The sequence below is a fragment of the Cervus elaphus genome, chromosome 19 (assembly GCF_910594005.1).
Source record: "Cervus elaphus chromosome 19, mCerEla1.1, whole genome shotgun sequence".
In the NCBI taxonomy this organism is placed as follows: domain Eukaryota; kingdom Metazoa; phylum Chordata; class Mammalia; order Artiodactyla; family Cervidae; genus Cervus; species Cervus elaphus.
Genome location: NC_057833.1, coordinates 35,520,896 through 35,543,638, shown reverse-complemented (window position 1 = coordinate 35,543,638; position 22,743 = coordinate 35,520,896). Strand labels below are relative to the sequence as shown.

Below are 22,743 nucleotides of genomic sequence, written 5' to 3'. Positions count from 1 at the left end.
TTCTCAGCCAAGATGTATCCCAGCATAAGGGTTTCTGGGAGGTTGGCAGGACATATTATGGATTGACACCTCCTCCTTCCTTTTGGCCCCTCTCAAATTCTCTCGGAAGCAGCACTTTGTTCCTTATCAGGACCTTCTGTTGTTAGACAGCTCATGTAAGTGGTTATTATTGTGCCCGGCCAAGGCAGGCAGTTGCATGGGGTCCATGTTCTAGGTGGGGAATCAAGAGATTCAGTGAATTTGCCCAAGGTCTTAGAGGTAGCTCATAGTGAAGCAGAGCTTCCAACTATCAGCTGGCTTTACCAGCTGCATTGGTGACCACTCTGCACTGCCCACGGAGGCAGTGTGATGGAACGGGCTTGTGATTACCAGCCTGTGAAAAGTGGACCCCAGACTTATCTTCTCTCTGCCTTTAGCTCTCTTTCTAAGCTTGAGCAGGTCACAACTTCTCCAGACCTTGATTTCTAACCAAAGAAAGAGAAGACATTTGGGAATAGAAAAATAAAGGTAAGAGCCCTCCTCCCCAAACAAATAGATGATCATACCAAAATTTCTTTCACTTTAGAATGCAGAAATACTTGAAAGCAGTCATGATGCGGAGAACCCTGAGCCAGAGCAGCCTGACAGTTCCAAAAATCTTTCTCCCAGCAGGTAAGATTGCACATCCCTTTGTAGAAGTAATTTTAACCCTTTAGAGGGGTGAGTGTGGCAGGGGGAGGAAGGTGGGATATACTCGCTTTTAAATCTCATAACTAATCTTTCCTAGAAAAATTCACATATTTATTCTGTATACTAACTAACCTTCATTCTTTACCCGTGAACAAAATTCATGAACTTCATAAAAGCAACAAGCAGGAGCTGAAAAATAGCATCTTCAAAGGCTTTTAAAAAACACTGGATTAACAAGAAAATTGTAAATGAAAAGCTATTGCTAATATGAATTATTGATATTAAACCATTTAAAGGATACAGGTTCCCCAGAGACACAATTTATACAAATGTAATGCTATTTGGGGGGCTTCCCTAGTGGCTCAGTGGCAAAGAATCTGCCTTGCAGTGCAGGAGATGCAGGTTTTATTCCTGGGTCAGGAAGATCCCCCAGAGAAGGAAATGACTATCTACTCCAGTATTCTTTCCTGGAAAATGTCATGGACAGAGAAGCCTGGCACAATACAGTCTAGGGGTATTGATTGTATTGACACAAGAGTCAACACAATTCAATGACTAGACAGCAGCACAGATGCTTTTTGGCCTACAGAAAGGTGTCTGCATGCATGTGAATGCTCTCTTGATCAGAAAGCCTAAATATTATGGCAGTTAAGACCAAAAGGATGAGATAGTTGGATGGCATCACCGACTCTATGGACATGAGTTTAAGTAAGCTCCAGGAGTTGGTGATGGACAGGGAAGCCTGGCTTGCTGCAGTCCATGGGGTCTCAAAGAGTTGGACACGACCGAACAACTGAACTGAAGACCAAAAGCATGAGAGGAAACTCACTTTTTAAAAAATCTTTATACTCAGAATTCTCACCATTACCTCTAATCTAGCATTTGTCATGTTTTTTAACCCACACCATTTGACTTATAAATTCCTTTATGAGCTGCTTTTATCCCCCAGAGTCTTATCACGTTTAGCTCTTAGCAGTCCTCCATAAACATGCTTGTAATGAAATGAACAAACATCTTTTGGAACTTGCCTCTTGATTAAAGCTAATATTAGTTTAATTAGACTACTTGCTATTCTTTCCCTTTAAAGTGTATTCAGGGAAACATGTGGGCTCTTAGTGGTTGAAATAAACCTTTGAGTTATAGTAAAAGGCGTAATTCAGCATATATGAAAGTGTATTAGGTTGGGTTGTGTCTGAGATGAACCACTTGGCAATGCATTCTGTTGTTTTCCTTAATTGACAGTAAATCATTGGGGACTTCTCTATTACTACAACCATACTTACTTTTATAATTGTAGTTTGTCTTATAGTGAATGCTTTAAGTTAATTGGTGAATTATTATATTATAGTAGTGGTTTAGTCACTAAGTCATGTCCAACTCTTTGCCACCCCATGGACTGTAGCCCCCCAGGCGCACCTGTCCATGGGATTCTCCAGGCTAGAATATTGGAGTGGGTTCCCATTTCCTTCTCCAGGGGATCTTTCCAACCCAGGGATTGAACCTGGGTTTCCTGCATTTCAGGGAGATTCTTTACTGACTGTGCCACAAAGCAATGATTAAATCATACTTCTAATGAGAAATACAAATAGGAAATGTTACAGCATTTAATTTAACAAAACTATCTAAGATTCTTACAAAAGAACTTTGAGAAAAGGCCAAATTAGCTAGTGGACTGAGCAGGAGATAGGAGAAACTGTGAGATTACTCATTTTGTTCTCCCAGAAGCTTTGAATAAATACTATAAGATCATACCTTTGCTGTAACAATTTAAGCTATATTTTCTTTTTTACTTTTGATTTTATACTTTTGAGTTTTTATGCATAACTAATACAAATTTGTTGGGCTACAGTTGGATAGGTATAATATGCTTGGCATATAGTAAGCATTCAGATTTTGTTGAATAAATTATAAACTTTTAAGTAGTACAGGTAAAATGTTACAACAGTGTCCATTAAGGGTTCTGAATAATTAATCTCTTTTCACATTTGGACCCCTTGCCAGAATAACATTACTTTATTATATTTGGGAAAAGTAATGATTTTAAGCATTATGTGATAATACTGGGCATAGTCCCTACCTTTAGAACTTATATTTTAGCTAGGGAAAAAACACATGAAATGATTCCTAGGTAGCACAATAATATATGTGATTCAGTAATACTTTACAGGGAGGGGAGGAGATGCTTAATGGAAGAGCAGAATTGGGGTTGTAGATATAAGATTTCAACAGCTTCAGGAGAAAGTGTTCCTGAAAAGGGAAACCAGTTTATGCAAGGTAAGGTTGGTCATGAACGAAATTTGTGATGGGTAATGGTGGCTACAAGGAGTGAAGGAGGAAGAGAAGATTAGATAAAACCTTGAAAACCAGGTAGAAGAGATTGGATTTGATGCTGGAGGCAGTAAGGAGCCTTTGAGTTCTGGAGCAAAGTAACATCATAATGAAAGCTGAGGCTAGTCCCACTGCAGAATGCAGTCACTGCAGGGAAAACATTGTTAAGGAGACATCTAACATTTCTCTCATTATTACAGAACGAATAATCCTGTATATCAGCAGTTCTCTGTTCTGATTCTCACTGTAGCTGTGGTATTCAATTAAAGTCCCCAATACAGGTCAACTCAACTCTTCCAAATAATTATCATTTTAGTCCCAACTACAAACACCCCAGTCATGCCTCACAAGTAAAAAGTTCTACTGCAACCAAATAATTCAGATGCTTCCGAGTTTTAAAAATATATATTGAATCACACCATCTAGTATGCTAAAGAATCAAGAAAGAATCAGGTGAAAAGCAGATGATACTTTGCACATACTATGCACAAATCTACTGAAATACCAAACAGTGCAGAGCAGGCCTAAGAACATTCCTAACGTAAAGAGACTAGGGCTAAATTTGAATCAACATTTGGCTAGTTAATGATACCAAATAAAAGGAAAATGGTGTCTTAAGGCACTATGGCTATAGTTCTTATTTCATCTTTTCCTGAACAGTCTATTAGGAGAGAAGACTTCCCCCACTTAGACATTCCAGAAGAAACCTTTCAACAAACAAAAGAAGTACTTTAGATGGCTCCACAATGCAGAGAACACAGCAATCCTCTATTCTGGGCACAGCAGCAAGTCTGAACAGGAAACAGGATTAAGATCACGTATTACAGGCCTCTCTGACATTAAACAGAACCAGTTGATGACATAAACAAATAGTGTTCACCCACGAGTTTAAAAGCCTTTGTGAAAATACACATCTGTTGACAATTTTCAAGTTGTTTATTGGAAATCATAGATTTATTTTTAAAAACCCTTTAATTATTTTGCCATATAAGAGCAAAATTCAAATAATATAAATAATATTTTGGTATAAAATTAATAATAAGGAAAATAGATGCAAGCCAACCAAGAGGTAAAAGGTTTTTAGCAATAATACTGTATATAACCATCAATTGACCATCCAGGGTGAAAGTTTATTTTCCCTTTATTGATAACTTTTAAAAGATAGCCTTGCACTGGAGCACCAGAAAGTTTTTTTCCTTCCTTTTTAAAAGGTTGGAATCCTTTATTTACAATTATTCTTCTCAGTACTTTAAGTCTGATGAAGGAAGTATCTAGCAATTTCCTTATTAAAAAAAGGAAGTGCCTTCATATCTCCTCTAAATTTAAACGTTTCATTCTATGTTAAGGAAAAATAAAAGATGAACACAATTGAAGGGAACTCTTTCACAAATAAATAACTTTCACAAAAGTACTGATGTAAACAAGATCATTTTGATGGGCAGAGACACTGATGTTCTCAACCAATAGCAAATTTAAACAGTTACAGGGCATATATATGACCAAAGGGCAAATGGTATTAAAGGATTGACTAATAAAAATTAATTACAAACCTGCTTTGTCAAAATGCGCTTTTGTTCTCTACAGTTTTTAAAATTGGTCAGAAAATTTAAATTGTAATGATCTAAAAACCCTGAACCTACTCTGAAAGTAACTACAAACTAGAATGTTTGACACCGTAGTTTTGACATGAGTCAAAAATGCTAAATTATCTGAACAATCAATGTAAACACGCTTCGATTTTCAAAATAGAAAAAGTTAACAAAAAGTTTCTGTAAACAATGAAAAGCTACCTGCAACAAATTATATATATATTTGTATATATATCATCATCATCCAGTTATGTATACTGAGAATTCTTTTTTAGTGTTTTTGTGTTTCAGATGTCATCATTTCAAGTGATACATCTTAGTTTTCCCTAACACGCACCTCCGCAGACAAACGGTTTATAATCAGTTTAACTGCTTTTGCTGAAGTCACTATTTTGCCTTTCATATAATCCCCCTAACAACAGACCTCACCTAGTTCTTTCTGCAGTGAGGGGAGCTTGTTTGTATCACAGCCACATTTTCATCCTGCCATGTAAAATAAATCTAACTTCCACTATTGGATCTCAGCCACATCTCTTTTATTACAAGGAACATACAGCCTTACAAATGTTTTAAACTTCATTCAGGTAACTTTCCTATCACTTTCATTCTGAAATATTTAGAAGTTGAATATCACCTCTGATAGTCATTTTGATGAAAGAATAGATTTTTTTAGCTACTACAGTTTGGATGTTTAATACTCTGAGTTTTAAAAGCTAAACTCAAAACCAACTGGTTTATGAGACCCTGTTGGAGACGGGTGGGCTGATTTTAGTAATTAATACAATTTAGACATTAAAACTTTTATTTTATAAATTATGGAGAAAAGAGTCTCATAATGTTCTATCTTTCTTTTTGAATTCTTCTCCATTATTATATTCCTTTATGTAAACTACATTCAAATAGCTGCCTTAAAAACAGACTGATACTGAATATTTTAAAACCAGTTGAAATTTCATTAAATTATTGATAAAATCAACTTATTTGAATTAACAATGATTTATATCTAGCAAAGGACCCTCTGAGTAAGACGCTGTCCATGTTTTGTGTCATTGTCTAATAATAATAAAAAAAAACATAATAAAGTACTAGTTAGGGCAGAGCTAATGACTTCTCAAATTTCACATTAAACTTTGAAAAAATATATAAATATATTTAAAATGACTCCAATACTGTCCGGGTAAAACAGCTACATGAATGTGACAGTAAGTGATTTGGCGGATTATAAAGAAATTGTGTATCTTCTCCTAAGTCTCCTCTGAAGAAGAGGAAACTTTCTTTGACCAGGTTCGTGTATTCTTCCATGCCAGTCCTCCCTTGCCCCTACCAACTCCATCAAGTGCTCTTTAATAAGTACCTGGTCCAACAACATATCCATTTCTTTGAAATGTTGTGCTATACATTTACTTGGTATTTTCCAAAAGCAGTTATTCTAACACCTAGGCACCTTAATAACTTTTCTACTCCTTCGATATACTCATGGTACTGAGAACTTGAAATTCCCTTTAGTTTTGTTTTCATATGAACCTCATCTAAATCTAAATTCCTTGAAATGAATTTAGGCAATGAAGTAGGTAAGTTATATTGAAGGGCTTCTAGAATCAAAGAAACATTCTGATAGACTGGGCTTTCAAAATATTCCTCTGTTCTTCATATTCATTTCACTTACGGTATAGATAAACATTTAAAAGTTTTTTTATCCAGGTTTGGCTCAGTGACAGTGATAACATACAACATTCAAGTACTGTTAGGCAAAGGCAGCCCTACAGGGATATGTATCCACATAGGTCAGTTTGCAAAGGAGGACTATCTTAATTATTCTGCAGTACATCTGACCAAAGAAACCTTTTGAAATTGTTTTTACTTTTGGGTCTGTGGCATCCCTCCAGAGGTCCTGAAGGTCTTCTACATGCCCATGAGATGTCATCATTTTTTCATAGATGCAAGGATGATAAGGAGTTTTACCTTCCCCGGAAAAAAACACATGGTATTGTGGTACGATCCCTATTTTATTGGCACAGAGGCCCATGAACACATCGTCTATGTAAAGGCTAGAGTTAAGTGTCTGTGATGCCTCATAGACTTTGGCAGCCACATCACCAGAGATCACGTAGGCGGCTCCAGCGGTATAGTCAGGGTAAGCCGGCCACTGGTACATTTCATAAGAAACATAGTATTTGCTGCGTTTGTCTCTAACGGGAGGGGCACCACGGTGAACACGACCAATCCAAAAGTCTTGAACACCAATTTGTTCTAAACTTTGAAGGTATTCAATAAGATTTGGCATATGAATAAATATGTCATCATCAGCAGTCATGAGGAATTTGGCATGTGGACAAAATCGATTTGCCCAACTAAACTGGAGAAGAAATTTAAGAGTAAGATTATAGAAAGAATCAGCAAAGTCTTGCTGAATTATATCATTGTACATCTGATCTTCCCAAACCAGTCTTCTCTGAAGTCTTTCTCTTGTCAGTGGGTCAGAAGGTGTTCCTAAGACAAACAGAGTTTTGATGTTGGCATTAAGTTGAGAGCAAACATACTTCTCATTGCCCCATGTATTCCTAATGGCAGAACGGCGATTGTAATTTTCAGGCGCAGTCTTTACAAACAGTAAGAGCAGGACATCTTGTGCTTGACACTTATCCTCATGGTTAATCAAGTACTGGTAACGAGGAACCCCCTCCTCGCTGCGCTTAAGAGACAGGCTGTCATTCACAAAATTGTAGCTATTTATGAGGTATCTGTAAGAGTAGGACTTCATATGGCTCACGATGTGATTATCGATCGATATCCAGAAGAACATCAGGCTTAGTACAAAACAAGTGGCAGATAACTGAATAAACTGCCATTTTTTTACTCTCCTGCCACTAACAAACATTCTGACGTCCATCCAGGTCTGTTTTTATTTAGGGTCAGTTTTAAATGAGTGCTTGCTTCTTCAAAACCATAGGACTGTGTATTCTGTAGAATAGATGTCCATGTTGGTCATTAAAAAGGTAAAAGGAGCTCCTTATTTCATAAAATATTTTCTTTTAATACCATTTTTTTCGGAGATGGCAAAAGAACGGAACACACCGCAGAATGACGCTGGCACATCAGAATGCTCCCACTCTGACATCCTTCATTAAGTTCAAGGATTGGCCTTATGCAGCTATTCTGTGTAGTCCTTTTTGTGAAAGTTAAGTGCAACCTATTAGAGTCAGGAAGAGAAAAAAATTACAAGTGAATAGGTTACTGAGTTACCAGAAAGAAACAAACTACTCTTAATTCCTTAAAAACAATATGTAACCAGACTGATCTGGACAAAATGTGATGGGGCAGCTGGTGTTGAGTAGATGCATACAGCTGTTTATTTTTTCAGGGGAATCCAAGGAAAGGGAAAGAACCACCCTCTACCTTCTCATTCAGAATACAAAGACCCTTTTCTCTTCTCAAGCCTAGGAAGAAAACCTCCAAAATGTCTGTCATCTTACATACCTAAAGTTCAAGTTTCTTAAATGGGTATGTCCATGAATATATTGACTTGGAATATAGTCACAATGAAAGCAGCTATTATAATTCAAGGAATAATACTCAATGAAATGAAAGTTCATAATAGTAAAAATACATTAAAGCTTGCCCCAGACAAGGCAGAAATAGGAGTAATATTTTTTTTTTCAAACCAAGTTTCATAATCAAGAAGTTGAGATATACTTCTCAAAAGCATAGTCCCAACTCTCTAACCAAAGTGACTTTTCTGTACAGTCGTCTTGTTTCTGTTCTCTTCCATTTGGAAACTCCACAGGCACCTCGAATTTAACATGTTCAAAACCAGCTGCACACACTGAGAGCACCAGGCAGTGCCCGCCTAGCCTGGGTGGTGGGGCCTCTCACACCCAGCTGTATTTCCCGTCCCCCAAGGTAACTCCACACGAGGGTGATAACTGCATGCAAAAAGCCCAAGGAGGACAGGAGATCAGAACCAAGCCTTAGCGATAATTCAGAGATCAGCACAGGTAAACTTTTATCCCCAAGGGTATAGATTTTTAAATTGCTAGCACTACTTAGGAAGCCGCAAAAGCTTTAAAAAAAAAAAAAAGAAAGAAAAAGGAAAAGCATAATAGAGAATGGCAGAGTGCATTGAAAGTAGTTAAGTATCATTTTGTGAAATTTTAAGTTTTGTGTGTAAATAGCTTCAGGGTTGTAAAGTAAAATGCATTTCTGTTGTAAGGTAAAATGTAAAAAACTGAGGAATACTGCTATGAAGGCTAGATCAATATTGGTAATTTGCCCTTTGGTTTGGGTGGTCGTGGCAGACTGAATGAATGCTCTAGGGTAGGATGAAAGAACTCTTGAGCGTCCCTTGTACTGAAAGGAGATCAAACCAGTCAATCCTAAAGGAAATCAACCCTGAAAATTCAATGGAAGGACTGATGCTGAAGCTGAAGCTCCAATACTGATACTGAAGGACTGAAGCTAAAGCTCCAAAAATCCCCCTGATGCGAAAAGCCGACTCCTTGGAAAAGACTGATGCTGGGAAAGATCGAAGGTAGGAGGAGAAGGGGACGACAGAAGACAAGATGGTTGAATGGCATCACCAATTCAATGGACATGAGTTTGAGCAAACTCCGGGAGATAGTGAAGGACAGGGAAGCCTAGCGGGTTGCAAACAGTCAGACATGCCTGAGTGACTGAACAATAACAAGGGTGAGAGATGGCAAGAAACATCTGTTTCTGATGGTGGCATGTCTGCTTACACTTTGCAAAATCGATTTCATTGGGGAGGTGGAGTGGGGGAGGGGCACTTCCTCTCAGTCTAAACTGTGCTCACTTCGATAAGGCCCACCTCTGAAGGCCCAGCCCCTCTGCCTCTTCCACAATACACTCAGAAGGAACTGGAGGCGTCATGCAAAGTAACAGAATCTCTAAAGGCAGATTTTAAGACAGCTTAAGTGTTTAAGAATTCTAAGAAAAATCTCAATTGAAACTAATTTGCTGTTTCTATTCCAAGAGATCCCGCTGCTGTTGCTGCTAAGTCACTTCATTCATGTCCAACTCTGTGCGACCCCATAGATGGCAGCCCACCAGGCTCCCCCAGTCCCAGAGATTCTCCAGGCAAGAACACTGGAGTGGGTTGCCATTTCCTTCTCCAATGCATGAAACTGAAAAGTGAAAGTGAAGTCGCTAGGTCGTGTCCGACTCTCTTCGACCCCATGGACTGTAGCCTACCAGGCTCCTCTGTCCATGGGATTTTCCAGGCAAGAGTACTGGAGTGGGTTGCCATTTCCTTCTCTCAAGAGATTCCGGGAAGGAAACAAAAAGGAGAGTAACCTTTGGAACCACAGGCAAAACTAGCTTCCCATTTCTGAGCAGCTGCGCTCATTATGTTCCAAGGGCAACTTTGCTCTGCGCCTATTCACAGTTGTCTACAAGCCAGAGTTTCTTGCTAGACAATCAGCCCACCCGCCCAACTCTGCCAGCACCCACTTGCACCCTGGACTCAGAGAGGCCCTAGTCTCTCTCCCATGAATGGGTCTATTGCTCATCTGGATGGAGTGTTGCTGCTATAGCAACTCTATCACTATCTATCACCAAACAGCCAGCCCATAACATTTGTTTTGTCCCCTTCCACCCCACCACATATATATTTCCCTCATTGTCCTATACTTCAACTGTTCCCAATTGGCCTCTAAGAGTCACAACGGCTTTCTGAAAAATGACAAAGAACTTAGTCATGAAGCCAACAACCCACACTACTTCTTAAGGCTTAGCACAGTGTGTGAAGTTCTAAGACACAGTTTCTCCACCCACAGCTACTTGAACTGTTGGAGCCACTGTTTACGTCAGTCACAACCAAATCTCCCTGATGTGATGATGTGAGTGTTGATGTGATGAGGGGAAGATCTGGGAATTCATAGAACCCAGGTTCTCTAATAACAAAAGAACACCCCCACTCCTCCAAAGTGAACTTAGTTATTAGGATGGCCTTTTCCAACCAAAAGCAAAAGCACCTCCATGATCTAAATTCATCTGTTAAAACTAAACAACATTGTCCCAACCCTGGTGTTGCTGATGGAGACCATTTACAGGCAATCAAGGCTCACCCTTCTGGGTTCACACTGTCCATAAAGCTTCTCTAAGGCACACCTTCTAGCTTCTGTATTCACAGTGCTAGGCTGGGGGCTACAGTGAAGCCCACAGGCCTGCCTGACCTAGAGAAAGAAAATGCTGGACCTCACAGGAAACAAAGTGATCCCAATAATGAATGTGAGCTCAGCAACCGTCCACAACAGAATGCTGTGGGTGCAGCTTCCTTTGTGCCCACACTGCAGCTGGGTGACCAGTCAACTGCCGAAACCAGGGCTACCCGGTTTGGGGCCAGGTTTATTGTATAACCTCAGGCACCCCTCACTGCACTCAGCTTTAGTGACTCAATCTGCAAACTGAGGGCAAAGATCAAAGTATTGTTACTGAAGGAATACAAAAGTTACAGATGATTTCAGAGCCTGCTGAAAATAGGAAACAGGGAAGGCTCATGAGAGAACAGAACAAAGAGCTGCTTAGGGGAAAATATGCAGATATTTGGACTATAACTTGGGTTTGCTTCTATCTGGATTGAGAGGAAGGTATAGATACCCTCAGTTTTCTCTTTCCCAAAAGAAGTAGTCAGAAGAATAAGAAGTTGAGTGAATAAGAAGTTGAGTAGGAATATCAGAAAAGAATGTGGCAGACCTCACCCCAAATACTTTTTAGTCTGGAAGCTATGCCCCTCAACCACTCAAGAATATTTCTTCACAAGAGAGCTCTTTAAACTTCTCTGATTAAAAACAGAAAACAAAACAATTAATGCATCTAGAGGCTACAGGTTTCCCAAAATGAACCCTGACTTTTTTCTACTTCACTCCTGCTGTCAACTCATTTCTTTGTTGAGTTTACTTTTGTAATCCTAAAATATTATGCAGAACCTGCTACAAATTTTGAAGTTTTAATTAAGATGATGAGGTTGGCATTTTAATTTCAAGTTAAACAACCTCAGTGTTCAATGTTTCAGTTAATCTTACAAGTGTGTGAGTGTTTGCTATAGAAATACACCAGGCATGGTGGCAGTCATGAGGTAGTATTTCTGGTCTCTGCTCTGAAAACACCAACAATCTAGTTGAGACAACACAGCATGCATGTGGAAACACAGTTCGCCTGGACAACAACAGGCATGTCACAGTAAGGTTCACTCTGTATGTCAGCACCAATCTGGGTCATACCTGCTCTAGGCACAATAGGAGTGTCCCCAGGAGTAGAAATCAGTGACAGCTAGATCACAAGGACCTAGGATGGTCAGGATTTCTGTGGTTGCAGAAGGACAAGGAAGCAGTTTCAGGCAACAAAGGAAAGAAATACAATATGGCAAATATTTGAGAAACAGGCATGTATTAATGTTTGAAAGCAGGGAGGTTGGGGTGTACTTATGGAGAACCTTGAAAATAAGGCAGAGAAGACAGTGAGTGCCCAGGGCAGCAAGTTCTTTTTGTTTTTAGTGATAACTCCCTTGTCAATATTTATTAAGCTTTATGCAGAAATCTGGCAGTGGTACAAAGGATGGATGCAGGATGCCTAGAGATCAGACTCTGGGTTATATCAGGACCTTGTACTGAAGCAGGCAGGCTTCCCTGGTGGCTCAGCCTGTCAAGATTCCACCTGAAGTGCAGGAGACTGGGGTTCAATCCCTGGGTTGGGAAGATCCCCTGGAGAAGAGAATGGCTACCCAGTCCAGTATTCTTGCCTGGAGAATCCCATGGACAGAGGAGCCTGGTGGGCTACAGTGCATGAGGTCACAAAAGAATTGGACATGACTGAGCGACAGAGCACACACATACTGAAGCAAAATGAGGTAAAAAGGGTCTAGTCTAGGATGGTGGAGGGAGGGAGGGGAGGAAGGGATAAAGACGACCTTCTCAACTCTGTGGGAGAAGGCGAGGGTGGGATGAGAATAGCATTGAAACACGTACATTATCATATGTGAAACAGATCGCCAGTCCAGGTTCAATGCATGAGACAGGGTACTCAGGGCTGGTGCACTGGGATGACCCAGAGGGATGGGATGAGGAGGGAGGTGGGAGGGGGGCTCAGGATCGGGAACACATGTACACCCATGGCTGATTGATGTCAATGTATGGCAAAAATCACTATAATATTGTAAAGTAATTAGCCTTCAATTTAAAAAAGAAAAAAAAAAGCCTCAGTGGCAGGTGATGAGTGACCTGGGACAGGGAGTAAAGAGAGGAGAGAAATCTAGGTTCAAGCATTACTGACAGAGGAAGGAAAACTGGTTTCCTGAGTCAGGAATGAGGTGGGAACACGTTTGCTTTTAAGCTGTGTTGATGGAGATGTTAAGAGAGACAGCAAGTAGGGAAGTCCAACAGGTAATCTGAGCCTGGGAGCAGACAGCACTGAAGTCCAGTGGGCGCCCTGAGTTATAAAGACATGGTGGCCATGAACACGGGTGAACTCTCAAGGAAGCAGAGCTGAGCAAAGGCCTGGAGGAACAGTCAACTCAGGGGAAGGAGAAAATGCAGGAGTCAAAAAAAAAGAGAAACTATTTTAAAGGGCTGGTTCATCAGAAAGTTAAGATGGGGTAACAAAGGTCAAGGGAAACAGTCGGAAGGCAGGACAGACAAGGCCTGTCATGGAGCTCAAGTGGGAAGACAGACCTGGAGCAAACAGTGAGAGCTGTGCTGGGAGCCTGGGGGGCTCTCAAGGTTGGGTATGGGTGGGGTTGGGGAAGGCATCTTCCAGGAAAAGCAGCAGCACTAAATCTAGACCAGAGTAATGTTAACTAGAGAAAGCCAGTGGGTTTGAATTTAAAAAAATCTATTTGTTTTTTGTTTCTAATTAAGAAACATCTATTTGTTTCTTAACCACTATTTTAGACCACCATTGTAATACATTAACAACATCCAATCTTAGAAAAACTGTATTTCTACATATTACCTAGAAGACATGTGACACTCAGAAGTCCAAGGAGCCCTTGTTTTATGGTGTAGATGTTTGTTCACACTCCCGCCCACACACTGAAGACAACTTACCAGCAGGAAAAGTCATTTATGTGGCTTCATTTAGAACTGCATTATTCTGAAATTTCAAATTCTAGTCCACTCCCTCTTCAACCACAACCTCTAAGCATTCATCTGGAATCCTCCGCCCACCCCCTACCTGCCCCCTAACACCTCTGGCCCATCCAGCCGTCTCCTGTCTTTTCTTCTACCCACCTCCCTGTCTCAGATGCAGGGTCACCTGGCACCTTTGTCCTCTTATCCCTGGTTCCTGTCCTCCCACCCCAGCAACCCCAGACCTTGGGTCATTCCCGTATTCCCTATAATTCCTGTCAGGCTCCTGGAGAAACAGAACGCACCAGACAGACAGTACCGCCACAACTGCTTAGTGCTGTGTGACCGTCCTCCACCTGTTTTGGACCTTCTCCCTCTCCCAGGCTCTTCACTAGCCATGCTGAATCTTCCCCCGTCTTCCTAGGATGAGAGGAAGTGTAGTGCTCACTCTTAGCTGACAACTTCCCTTCCTACCTCATAAAGAAAGTAAAAGACATCACACAATTGTCACCGTCTCATCCCATCTGTGCTTCCTCTTCAGGAATTCCCCATGCTGGGCAGCCTGCTCCGTTCCCTCTATGCAGCACACTGACCACTGTCAGGGGCCAGGCTAGGGAGAGGCAAGTGAAGCACTCATTTGGGGCACAAAATTTAAAAGTGATAAAAATATGACTATAAACTAATGTTGCTCCTCCAGCAAGTCACAGACTTTTTTTTTTTTTTTTTTAAGCCTTACTACTTGATACTTTGAAGCTTAAGTTTTTATGACTTAAAGTCCCATGTGAGACACAACTTTTGGTTCCTTTCCAGACATAACTCAAAGGAAAGAAAGATAACATTTTCTCTCTCATCTTTATGTTACATTTTGTTTTACATTCCAAGTACTTTTTTTCCTGGTTTGCTCTGATCATTTATTCCCTATTAAACATAGCTAGGATAAATCCTCAGGAACCAAACTGCCATGTTAAAGAAATCAGGTATAAAAAGCCCTGAATTTACCAGAAAGGCTATGATTTGATCTTCATAGATTTTTTTCTTAGTAAAATAGGATTTGATCCTAAGAAACACAACTGGTTACTGTTTAGCACTAAGTCTGTTTCTATTTGCTCAATAAGAAAGGTGGCAACCTGAAATGTGAATGTACAACTCACATTTTAAGTGGGAAAAATGAGATATTCTCTCAATTATATTTTATTCTTTAATCAAAGTTAAGTGTCTTCAATATAAGGCTACAAAAAAAGGACACATTCCATGCAACAGCTATCTTTAAGTGTTTTTGTGACTGTGACTAGCTATGAAACTTAAGCTCAAGCTCTGGGCAAAGATTAAAAGCCATGTGGAATTGTTATTCCTCCACAAAGAATACATTTTAGAGTTAATTCTTGATCCATTGTTAGTCTGAAGACTTTAAATTCCAGCTCTGCAAGCATGGATCTGGGACAGTGGGAAAAGTTGATTATAAAATGTATAGTGTAAATCTAGCAAATTGCTCTCCACTTACATAAACTATGCTATATGTTTCTTTATAAGTTAAACATGGTTGTCGATTTCTGTTTGCTGGTTGTGGGAAAACTAAAAATAGGAAAATACAAAATGAACAAACAAGTAAAGACAGGCTCCAAGTAAAGATAAGCACTAAGGAAACTGGTGACAGAGGGATTATAGAGTATTATCATATTTCAGAGGAATTATATTAAAGGTTGCTAACATTTCCCAGTAACCAGTTTGATTATACAGAATTTGAAGCAAACAAAAGGAAAAAAAAAAAAAAAGAGCTGAATATATAAAAAGGGTCTTGGAGAGCTCATGCACTAGCTTTTCTAAGCCGGTGTTCATTCTGTGTTCATTTCTGTGTTCATTCTTGAGGCATATTGGTTGGGTTGACAGGGTTGCCAGTTCTTATAAATGTAATTTTTGTCAGTTTTGTTCTTGCCTACTTAAGTAGCAAACTTCTCCTTATGCCTCATGTAGCAACAGTTGCTAACATGGTGTGTTTACTGTGCACCCGGAGCTTTATGTAGACAGTAGCTCTCTCAAGTCTCACAACAACCTATGAGGGAGAAGTTATCTTCCCCTTTTTCAGAAGAAGAAACGGAGGCATGGAGACATGGTGTTAACCCGGTAGCCTCCATAAATTCCAGACCCTGTGGCAGTTCAGAAGCAGCTGATCCTTTACAGCCCTGTCCCTGAGTTCCTGACCTGCTCTTGCTGTACTCCTAGTGTGATGGGAGGACAGAGAAGCTGGTGGGGCAGAACCAAGAGAACCAATCCTAGAAGGGAAAAGATTTGCTTCCCTGTCTGAAGTTGGGAGTCATTTATGTTTTGCTACCACCTGCATTTCGCCTGAGAACTTGTTTTCATTTTCTCTGTAACACAGCCTTTTCCCAACCTTCTATCTCGTTTCCCTTCTTCCTTTCCTTGATCCCAGTAGCACCAGACAACAGGCAAAAGTGACAGTTTGAGTCACTTTGGGTACAAAAAGTCTTTCCTGCACATGGAAGATTGGGGTATTTAAGGGAGGAGATTCAAAGTGGTACATGTGTGCTAATAAGTCGCTTCAGTCATGTCTGACTTTGTGCGACCCTGTGGACCACAGCCTACCAGGCTCCTCTGCCCATAGGATTCTCCAGGCAAGAATACTGGAATGGGTTGCCGTGCCCTCTTCCAGGGGATCTTCCCAACCCAGGGATCGAACCCACATCTCTTACATCTCCTGCATTGGCAGGCTGGTTCTTTACCACTAGGGCCACCTGGAAAGCCCTCAAAGTGGTAGAAGGAAGTAAAGAAAAAAGTAAGGAGGGAAGGAGAAGACAATAAAATGCACATGACTCAGAGAGGATGTTTTAAGCAAGTATTCAATGAATAAGTATTGGATGAAATGAAAGGAGAGGATTCATACACAGCTGAGGTTAAATTACGATATGAAAAATAGTGATTTCAAAATATGGTGACAATATAACCTGATATAAGCCTGCTATATAAGCTATACACTTTGGCCTGTTATCCAGTGGCAACATATGTCCTGTTGTGAATGCAACATTTGATTGTGGGTTCAGAATACAAAAAATAAATAATGGTGTAAAACCTAAGATACACACACACACACACACATATCACATTTCCATCTCAGCTGATCAGCATTTATTATAATAAGTAAATTACCATTTAAACACCTGCCCTGTCCTAGACATTATGCTGTACAGCCCTGAAGTAGGTAATACCTACATCTAAGTCATTCAACAAGTATTAAATTATCACATACTGTGTGGTAGGCCACAGGCAGGATGCTGAGAGGGCTTCAGAGATGTTTCCAGGGTAGATCCACTAACAGAGTAAAAAAAAAATGTTCCTGTGCAACCTGGAATCTGGCGGGGGGGCAGGCAGGGGGGCGGGCAAGAGAATAGAAAAATCAAGTGTGAAGGTGAACAAAAATAATTTCTATCCTAGTGCTCCCATTTACTAGTCACATGAGCTTGACTTGTCTTTAAACCTTGTACCAACAGTGTTTTCTGAGGATCATTTTAGATGATCTACTGATAAAATGTGGTCCAGATCAAGTGTTCGATATATGTTAATTTCCTTTCTCTAGAAATTGTTCATGCATCTTTACCATGATGGTTTAGTTAATAGATGGCTGATATTCTTTAGGGGTTATTTTCCTTTCAAAGTGATGAGCTGTACTCTTAATATTCTTTTCAAAAACTTTTATTAGATATGAGTTTTTCTAAGTTCTGATCTGATTGCTAATGGCTATTAAGATGTCTCAAACACTATTGTGACTGAAAACAAAGGTATCATTCCTAATTGAACATGGTCTTCCATTATCCTTGACAGGAAAGAACAATATGGCTCCCACAAGCACTTAAGAACACACTTCAAATGACACAGTCAAAAGATTGTAAGGTCCTGTAAAATATAGAGAAGGAAACCTGAGTCAAGTTTTTAACTTACTTTTCTTAGACCACAATAAAAAATTTGTCGAAAGTGTTGTAGAAAAGGAATAAAAGAGAAAAAATATGAAATTTCAGGGAATCTAAAGCTGTGTAATAGTACCCTGAACTTGGAATTTAGGGAGCTTATTGCCTTCAGACTTAGAGGAATATTCCTTTCTGTTAAAAAAAAAAAAAAAAAAAAAAAGCTGACTTCTAGTGTTATAATCTTCACTATGGAAGATAAATCTTAAAAATAAGTTACTGGTCAAAGCCAATCTCTGAATTTCCAGCATTTAAATGTAAAGAAGTCACTTTTGCTTTTTCAGAGTTTACTTCTCACTTGATTGAGTTTTTTATCTTTAAACATGAATTCTTCTATCTCTTTTATATATGCAGACTGTAAAAAAAACCATTCTAGATTTACACTGTTCTGGCTGAATCTTTGCTGGCAGAAATTCTGTATCTAATGGCAGAGCTCTTATAGTAATTTGCTGTTCCCCAACTTCTGGAACATAGATTCAATGTATAGTTCTCCTCACAAGATTATTCAACAATGGAATAAAATAATGGCTATGGAAGTATTCCCCCCAAAAAGTATAATGTGCCATAAAATGCAAAGCTAAAATTTATTCAGTTGAGTATATACAATGTTTCAAATATACAAGGATACCTTTTGTTACTTTAAGAGAAAATTTCCTTCTGAATTGCTCCCAGTTTCTTTTTACCACATCCTATGTTCTGATATGTAGATTACAGTCCAATTGGTTCTCAGAAAGAACTCTACCCTGACAATTTGAAAGTCACTGAGAGCAATGATTCTAGCCAAAGTGACCCATTTAAAAAGATGACCCATTTCAAAACCCATGAGTTATTATTCAAGCTGTTCTATATTTGAGAATTAGAAAGTTATTTCCTTTTCTTACAATCTCATTTGAATCAGTCTTTTATAAAAGGGAAATTTGATCTCTATTTTAATGAAATATATAAGTTGACATTTTCCCTTGCTAAAGCCTGCACTTTATTTTGAAAATTCTTCTCCACCTTCTGATGATTTGTGTTTGTGCATGTGTATGTGTATGTGTGTGGTCAGAACATTTAGTGCAGTATCATCTATGCTTCCTAATCATCCCTCACTTCTCATTCCTCAGAAACAGCCTCTCTGAGCTGCAGCTTGAACTCTCCCTGTCACAACACTCATTCCCATCTTCAGGTGTTACAGAGAGCCCCTGGCGACTGAGGTTCCTCAGACTGAGTCACCCTCATCTTCAGAGGGGCTCAGTAAACACTCATGGAAAGTGTCTGTGGGAGAGGAGATGGGAGAGAGAGAGAAAGTGGAAGAGGGGAGAATCATTTATGTATTTAATGGAAACATATCAGATATTGAATTTATTGATATCAGATATTGAATTTATTGTTTTTAAAAGAAAAAGAGTTGACTCCAAAAAGCAGCCCCACCCCTGCACAGTGACAAGATGTAAAATCTACTGTAAGTTTCTTATGAGAAAGTTATAAACCTCAGGTGCTTATAACCAGTCCCCCTTTCAGAAAGTTCAGGACAGGATCTTTTCAGCACCACCACTTAATGCAACTATCTTCAATCTTCCTTTTCTGGGTCAGTTTCAGCTTCTCACATCCTTCTCCCTGCCCCCATAGGGACCAGGCAAAGTTTCCCAAAATAAAGGCACAGAGGAACAAATCCAGTTCTAATGTATGTGCTTTCATTAGAGAATTACCCTAAATACGACCTCCAAGCCACCACCAGCCACCGAGCGGTACAACGTTGGTGTCCCTTTAACATGACCCATAACCTATGAACACCAACACTGGGAGAGAAAAACATAGGGTGTGTTGTCAGAATCGGATGAAAAGTTGCTACTCTGGACCTGCGTAAGGGGCATCTGAGTAAACAAATGACTCTGTTACTTCAGGAAGCAAAATAAAATTTGGCAAAGTCAAAGGAAAGCGTGGCCAGGACCTCCCCGCTTAGAAAGAGGTCTCATTTCCCAGTTATCCCGCCTGCCTACTTCCTTGTCTGCATTGCCCCAGCCAGTAACTCACTGAAAGCTTCCCCAGTCTGGCGGTTTCCCAACTTCTCTAACACGACGCAGGATCTCTACCCGAATTCACCCCTGCAGCCTAGGTGTGGGCGTAAGGTTGGGGGCCCCCAGCCGGAAACCGAGGGCCGCAGGGCGCGGCGTTACCCTCCCGGCTCCCGCGCTTCGGCCGGTTTCGGCATCGCGGCGCGGCGGCCGCCTCGCTGGAGCTCGTAGGAATGGGGACCGGCTCCGGGGAACTTCACCCTCCCCCCCCAGCCGCGGAGCTCCGGGCCCCCCAGCCTACCTGCTGCATCTGGACGGCGGCTCGGCCCAGGATCGCGGTCGCCAAACGCCCGCCCGCAGGCCCGAATGAACAAAGGCGCCCGGGGAGGGAACGTGCCTCTTTCTCCGCCGCACTCTCGGGCGGCGGGCAGCCCTGCCCCGCGGCGGATAGGGCGGCCCCAGCTTCCCGACGCCCGGCTGCGCGCGCTCCGGACCAGGGCCGCGAGCCGGCGCCGAGCCCGGGGTCAGCTACAGCCTCGCTTCCCCGGCCCCAGAGATCATTCCAATCTGAAGTCCTGGAGCCGCCCTGCGAGCGACTCTCCTCCCCTCTCAGCCCTGGCGACCTCGCCTGGTCCAGAGGAAGCAGAACAGACTCCTTTCCCGCAGCCCGGGAGCCGCTCCGGCTGGGAGGCGCGGCGAGGCGGCCCGGCCGGGCAGGGGCGGGGCGGAGGCCAGGCCGGCCAGGAGCCCTCGCTGCGGACCAAGGGAACCCGTCTCCCCTCACAAAGAACAAACCAGATGAGGAGGTGCGATTTATCCCCGCCGAGCGGGCTGGAACTTTCCCCATTTAGTGATCCGGAAGAGAAGACTACATTTCCACCTACAGGGGGCCTGGGCCCCAGTTAGGATGCGGTGGGATACGGAGCATTTTAAAAAGACTACGATCGATCACACATATTAATTCTATATGAAAGAACTGGAATTGTTGTTTATATGTTGAGTATATGATCTCCATATACTTTGCATTAGGAGACAGAATTTGTTGGACAAGTGATCCATTTGTTCAGAACACGCAACGGTTTACTCATCTACGGGAGATAAGTTTTGATTGATTGAGTTGCAGTTCTCTGAGCACCTTATTTTCCTTTTCAGAGCGAGAGTTCTAAGGGCAAGCTAGACTTTAAAAGAGATCTTGTCACACTACTTACGCCCGCCCCCTCCCCCCGAGCTTCAGGGGGCCTCGGTGACAAAAGAAGGAAACTCAATTTTACTGCAAAGAGCTTTGCGACAGCGGTTCGTTTCAGGAATACAATGGGCCGGGGGGAGAGACTCACTCCGCCCTCCAAAGAGTTTACTTTCAAGCCCAGCTTCATTTCAAAGAAAACTTAAAGCAAAACTCACCAAGACCAACTCCTTAAACTCCCAAATCGCAGGTCGGCACTCCTCCGGCATGGGATCTAAAGTCATTGATCTCTGGAACAAAACTTACTCGCTTTAAATCTTAGGCAGGGGCTGGGGAGTTGGCTCTCGGCTGGGCTCGCTACCCCAGCGGGAAGCGGGCTGGAGCCGGCGGATAGCTGGGGGACCCAATCAGGGGCTCCCGGCGGAGGGCGGGGGCGCGGCAGCCCCGGCCCCTGTCAGCGGCGCGGCCAGCGCGCAGTGTGCTGCGTTTCCTGCACTTCTTGGCGTCACTCCGAAGCCCAGCCTGGCCTACCCGGTAGCCACCACCCCAGCGTGTAGGTGAAGGTGATGCGTCCCGCCTGTCTATTCCTGTCGGTGCAAGGCAGCTCCAGGAAGTGCTTCTCCACACCTCTTTAGTTAATTGAGATCATTGACTCAGATCATCGGACTTCCCTGGTGGCTGATGGTAAAGCGTCTGCCTACAAGGCGGGAGACCTGAGTTCAATCTCTGGGTTGGGAAGATCTCCTGAAAAGGAAATGGCAACCCACTCCTGTATTCTTGCTTGGAAAATCCCATGGACGGAGTAGCCTGTAGGCTGCAGTCAGTCCATGGGGTCGCGGAGTCGGATACGACTGAGCGAATTCACTTCACTACTCAGATCATCAACTATGAGCCAGGATCCGCGTGACTGTCCTCTTTGAGGTGTTTTCCCCATTCAGAATACTTAATACACATAGTAGACAAAATCAGAATATAAATTTCCACTGAAGGGATTAAAGTATAAAATCGTTTTGGGGTTTGGTTTCTTATTCCCCAGATGTTGTTCTAGCATCCTCCTTATAGAACAATTATTGTCATTTAACAGTGGTGATATTTTGAACGATTTTGTAATTGTGCAATATATATTTAAGAATATATGACATGACAGAAAAAAAATTAACCCTTTACTTCAGTAAAGTAAAAGCTTTGGATTTGTTATTGTAAAAGGAATGGCAGGTAATGACTTGCAAGTAGATTATGGAATCAATTTCAAATTGTAAACACAACATTGTACTTGTTATTTCTAGCTAGATTTTTAAAGAGGTTTTGTAATCGCTTTCTTTAGCTCCTAGCATATGGAGCCATGCAATTATTTTGTTTTATATATTACGTATAGAGAGTGTGGCTCAGTACTGCTATTATCTACTCAGACCCAGTATTGCTATTATCTACTCAGACCTCATGGCATGTCCTATCACAGACAGAAATATTCAGGAATTTTGACTTGTAAGGGAGTCGCTGACAGTGACGCATAAATAAGCTAATTTATTGTTAGTACAGTGCAAATCACTCGTTTTACCTATGTGAAATAAAATCCTGATGATAAACCCGCAGATATTTCCCCCCTAGGTATCATCTGTGTATGTCAGATTTATGTACAAATTTTTAATTGCCATTATATTCCCATCAGGTCATTTGGAACTAGGCCCACATAGGTGCAGGTATCACACGTGTATTCCACATGCTTGCACACATAGGACTCTGTCCTATACAAACTGACTGAAACATTGATAAATATATGTGAAAATCACATATTCACATCGACCTATATGAAGATAGACAACCCAGACAGAGAGAGAAATGATTCAAAAGTAAGTCAAGAGATTGGTGAAAGGATGTGGAGCTTTAGGTGGGAGGCAGGGAGAGGGTGTGGATAAGATGTTT

At 41.3% G+C, this 22,743-nt stretch overlaps 2 protein-coding genes across 11 annotated transcripts in view; one reads left to right on the top strand and one right to left on the bottom strand.

Moving 5' to 3' along the window:
• The window catches only part of B3GNT5 (UDP-GlcNAc:betaGal beta-1,3-N-acetylglucosaminyltransferase 5), a 79,638-nt gene extending 58,132 nt beyond the window's left edge, over positions 1 to 21,506 (bottom strand). The window contains exons 1-3 of one of the 5 annotated variants that reach the window (XM_043874182.1): positions 19,939 to 20,578; positions 16,929 to 17,031; positions 7,472 to 7,776 (exon numbers count right to left, since the gene is read on the bottom strand). In XM_043874182.1, the coding sequence (XP_043730117.1) occupies positions 7,766 to 7,776; positions 16,929 to 17,031; positions 19,939 to 20,484 (660 nt within the window). In that variant the 5' untranslated portion in view covers positions 20,485 to 20,578 and the 3' untranslated portion in view covers positions 7,472 to 7,765. Of the gene's footprint in view, positions 1 to 4,106; positions 7,777 to 16,928; positions 17,032 to 19,938; positions 20,579 to 21,038 lie in introns of those variants that run through there. The other 4 variants (XM_043874178.1, XM_043874181.1, XM_043874179.1 and 1 more) reach the window with 4 other exon arrangements.
• MCF2L2 (MCF.2 cell line derived transforming sequence-like 2) overlaps positions 1 to 22,743 on the top strand; it is a 269,485-nt gene that overhangs the window by 161,004 nt on the left and 85,738 nt on the right. For all 6 annotated transcript variants that reach the window (XR_006335262.1, XM_043874177.1, XM_043874176.1 and 3 more), the window contains one exon: positions 566 to 651. Coding sequence is in view for 5 of the 6 variants with exons in the window: in XM_043874177.1 (XP_043730112.1) it covers positions 566 to 651 (86 nt within the window). In the remaining variant the exon portion in view is untranslated. The remainder of the gene's footprint in view (positions 1 to 565; positions 652 to 22,743) is intronic.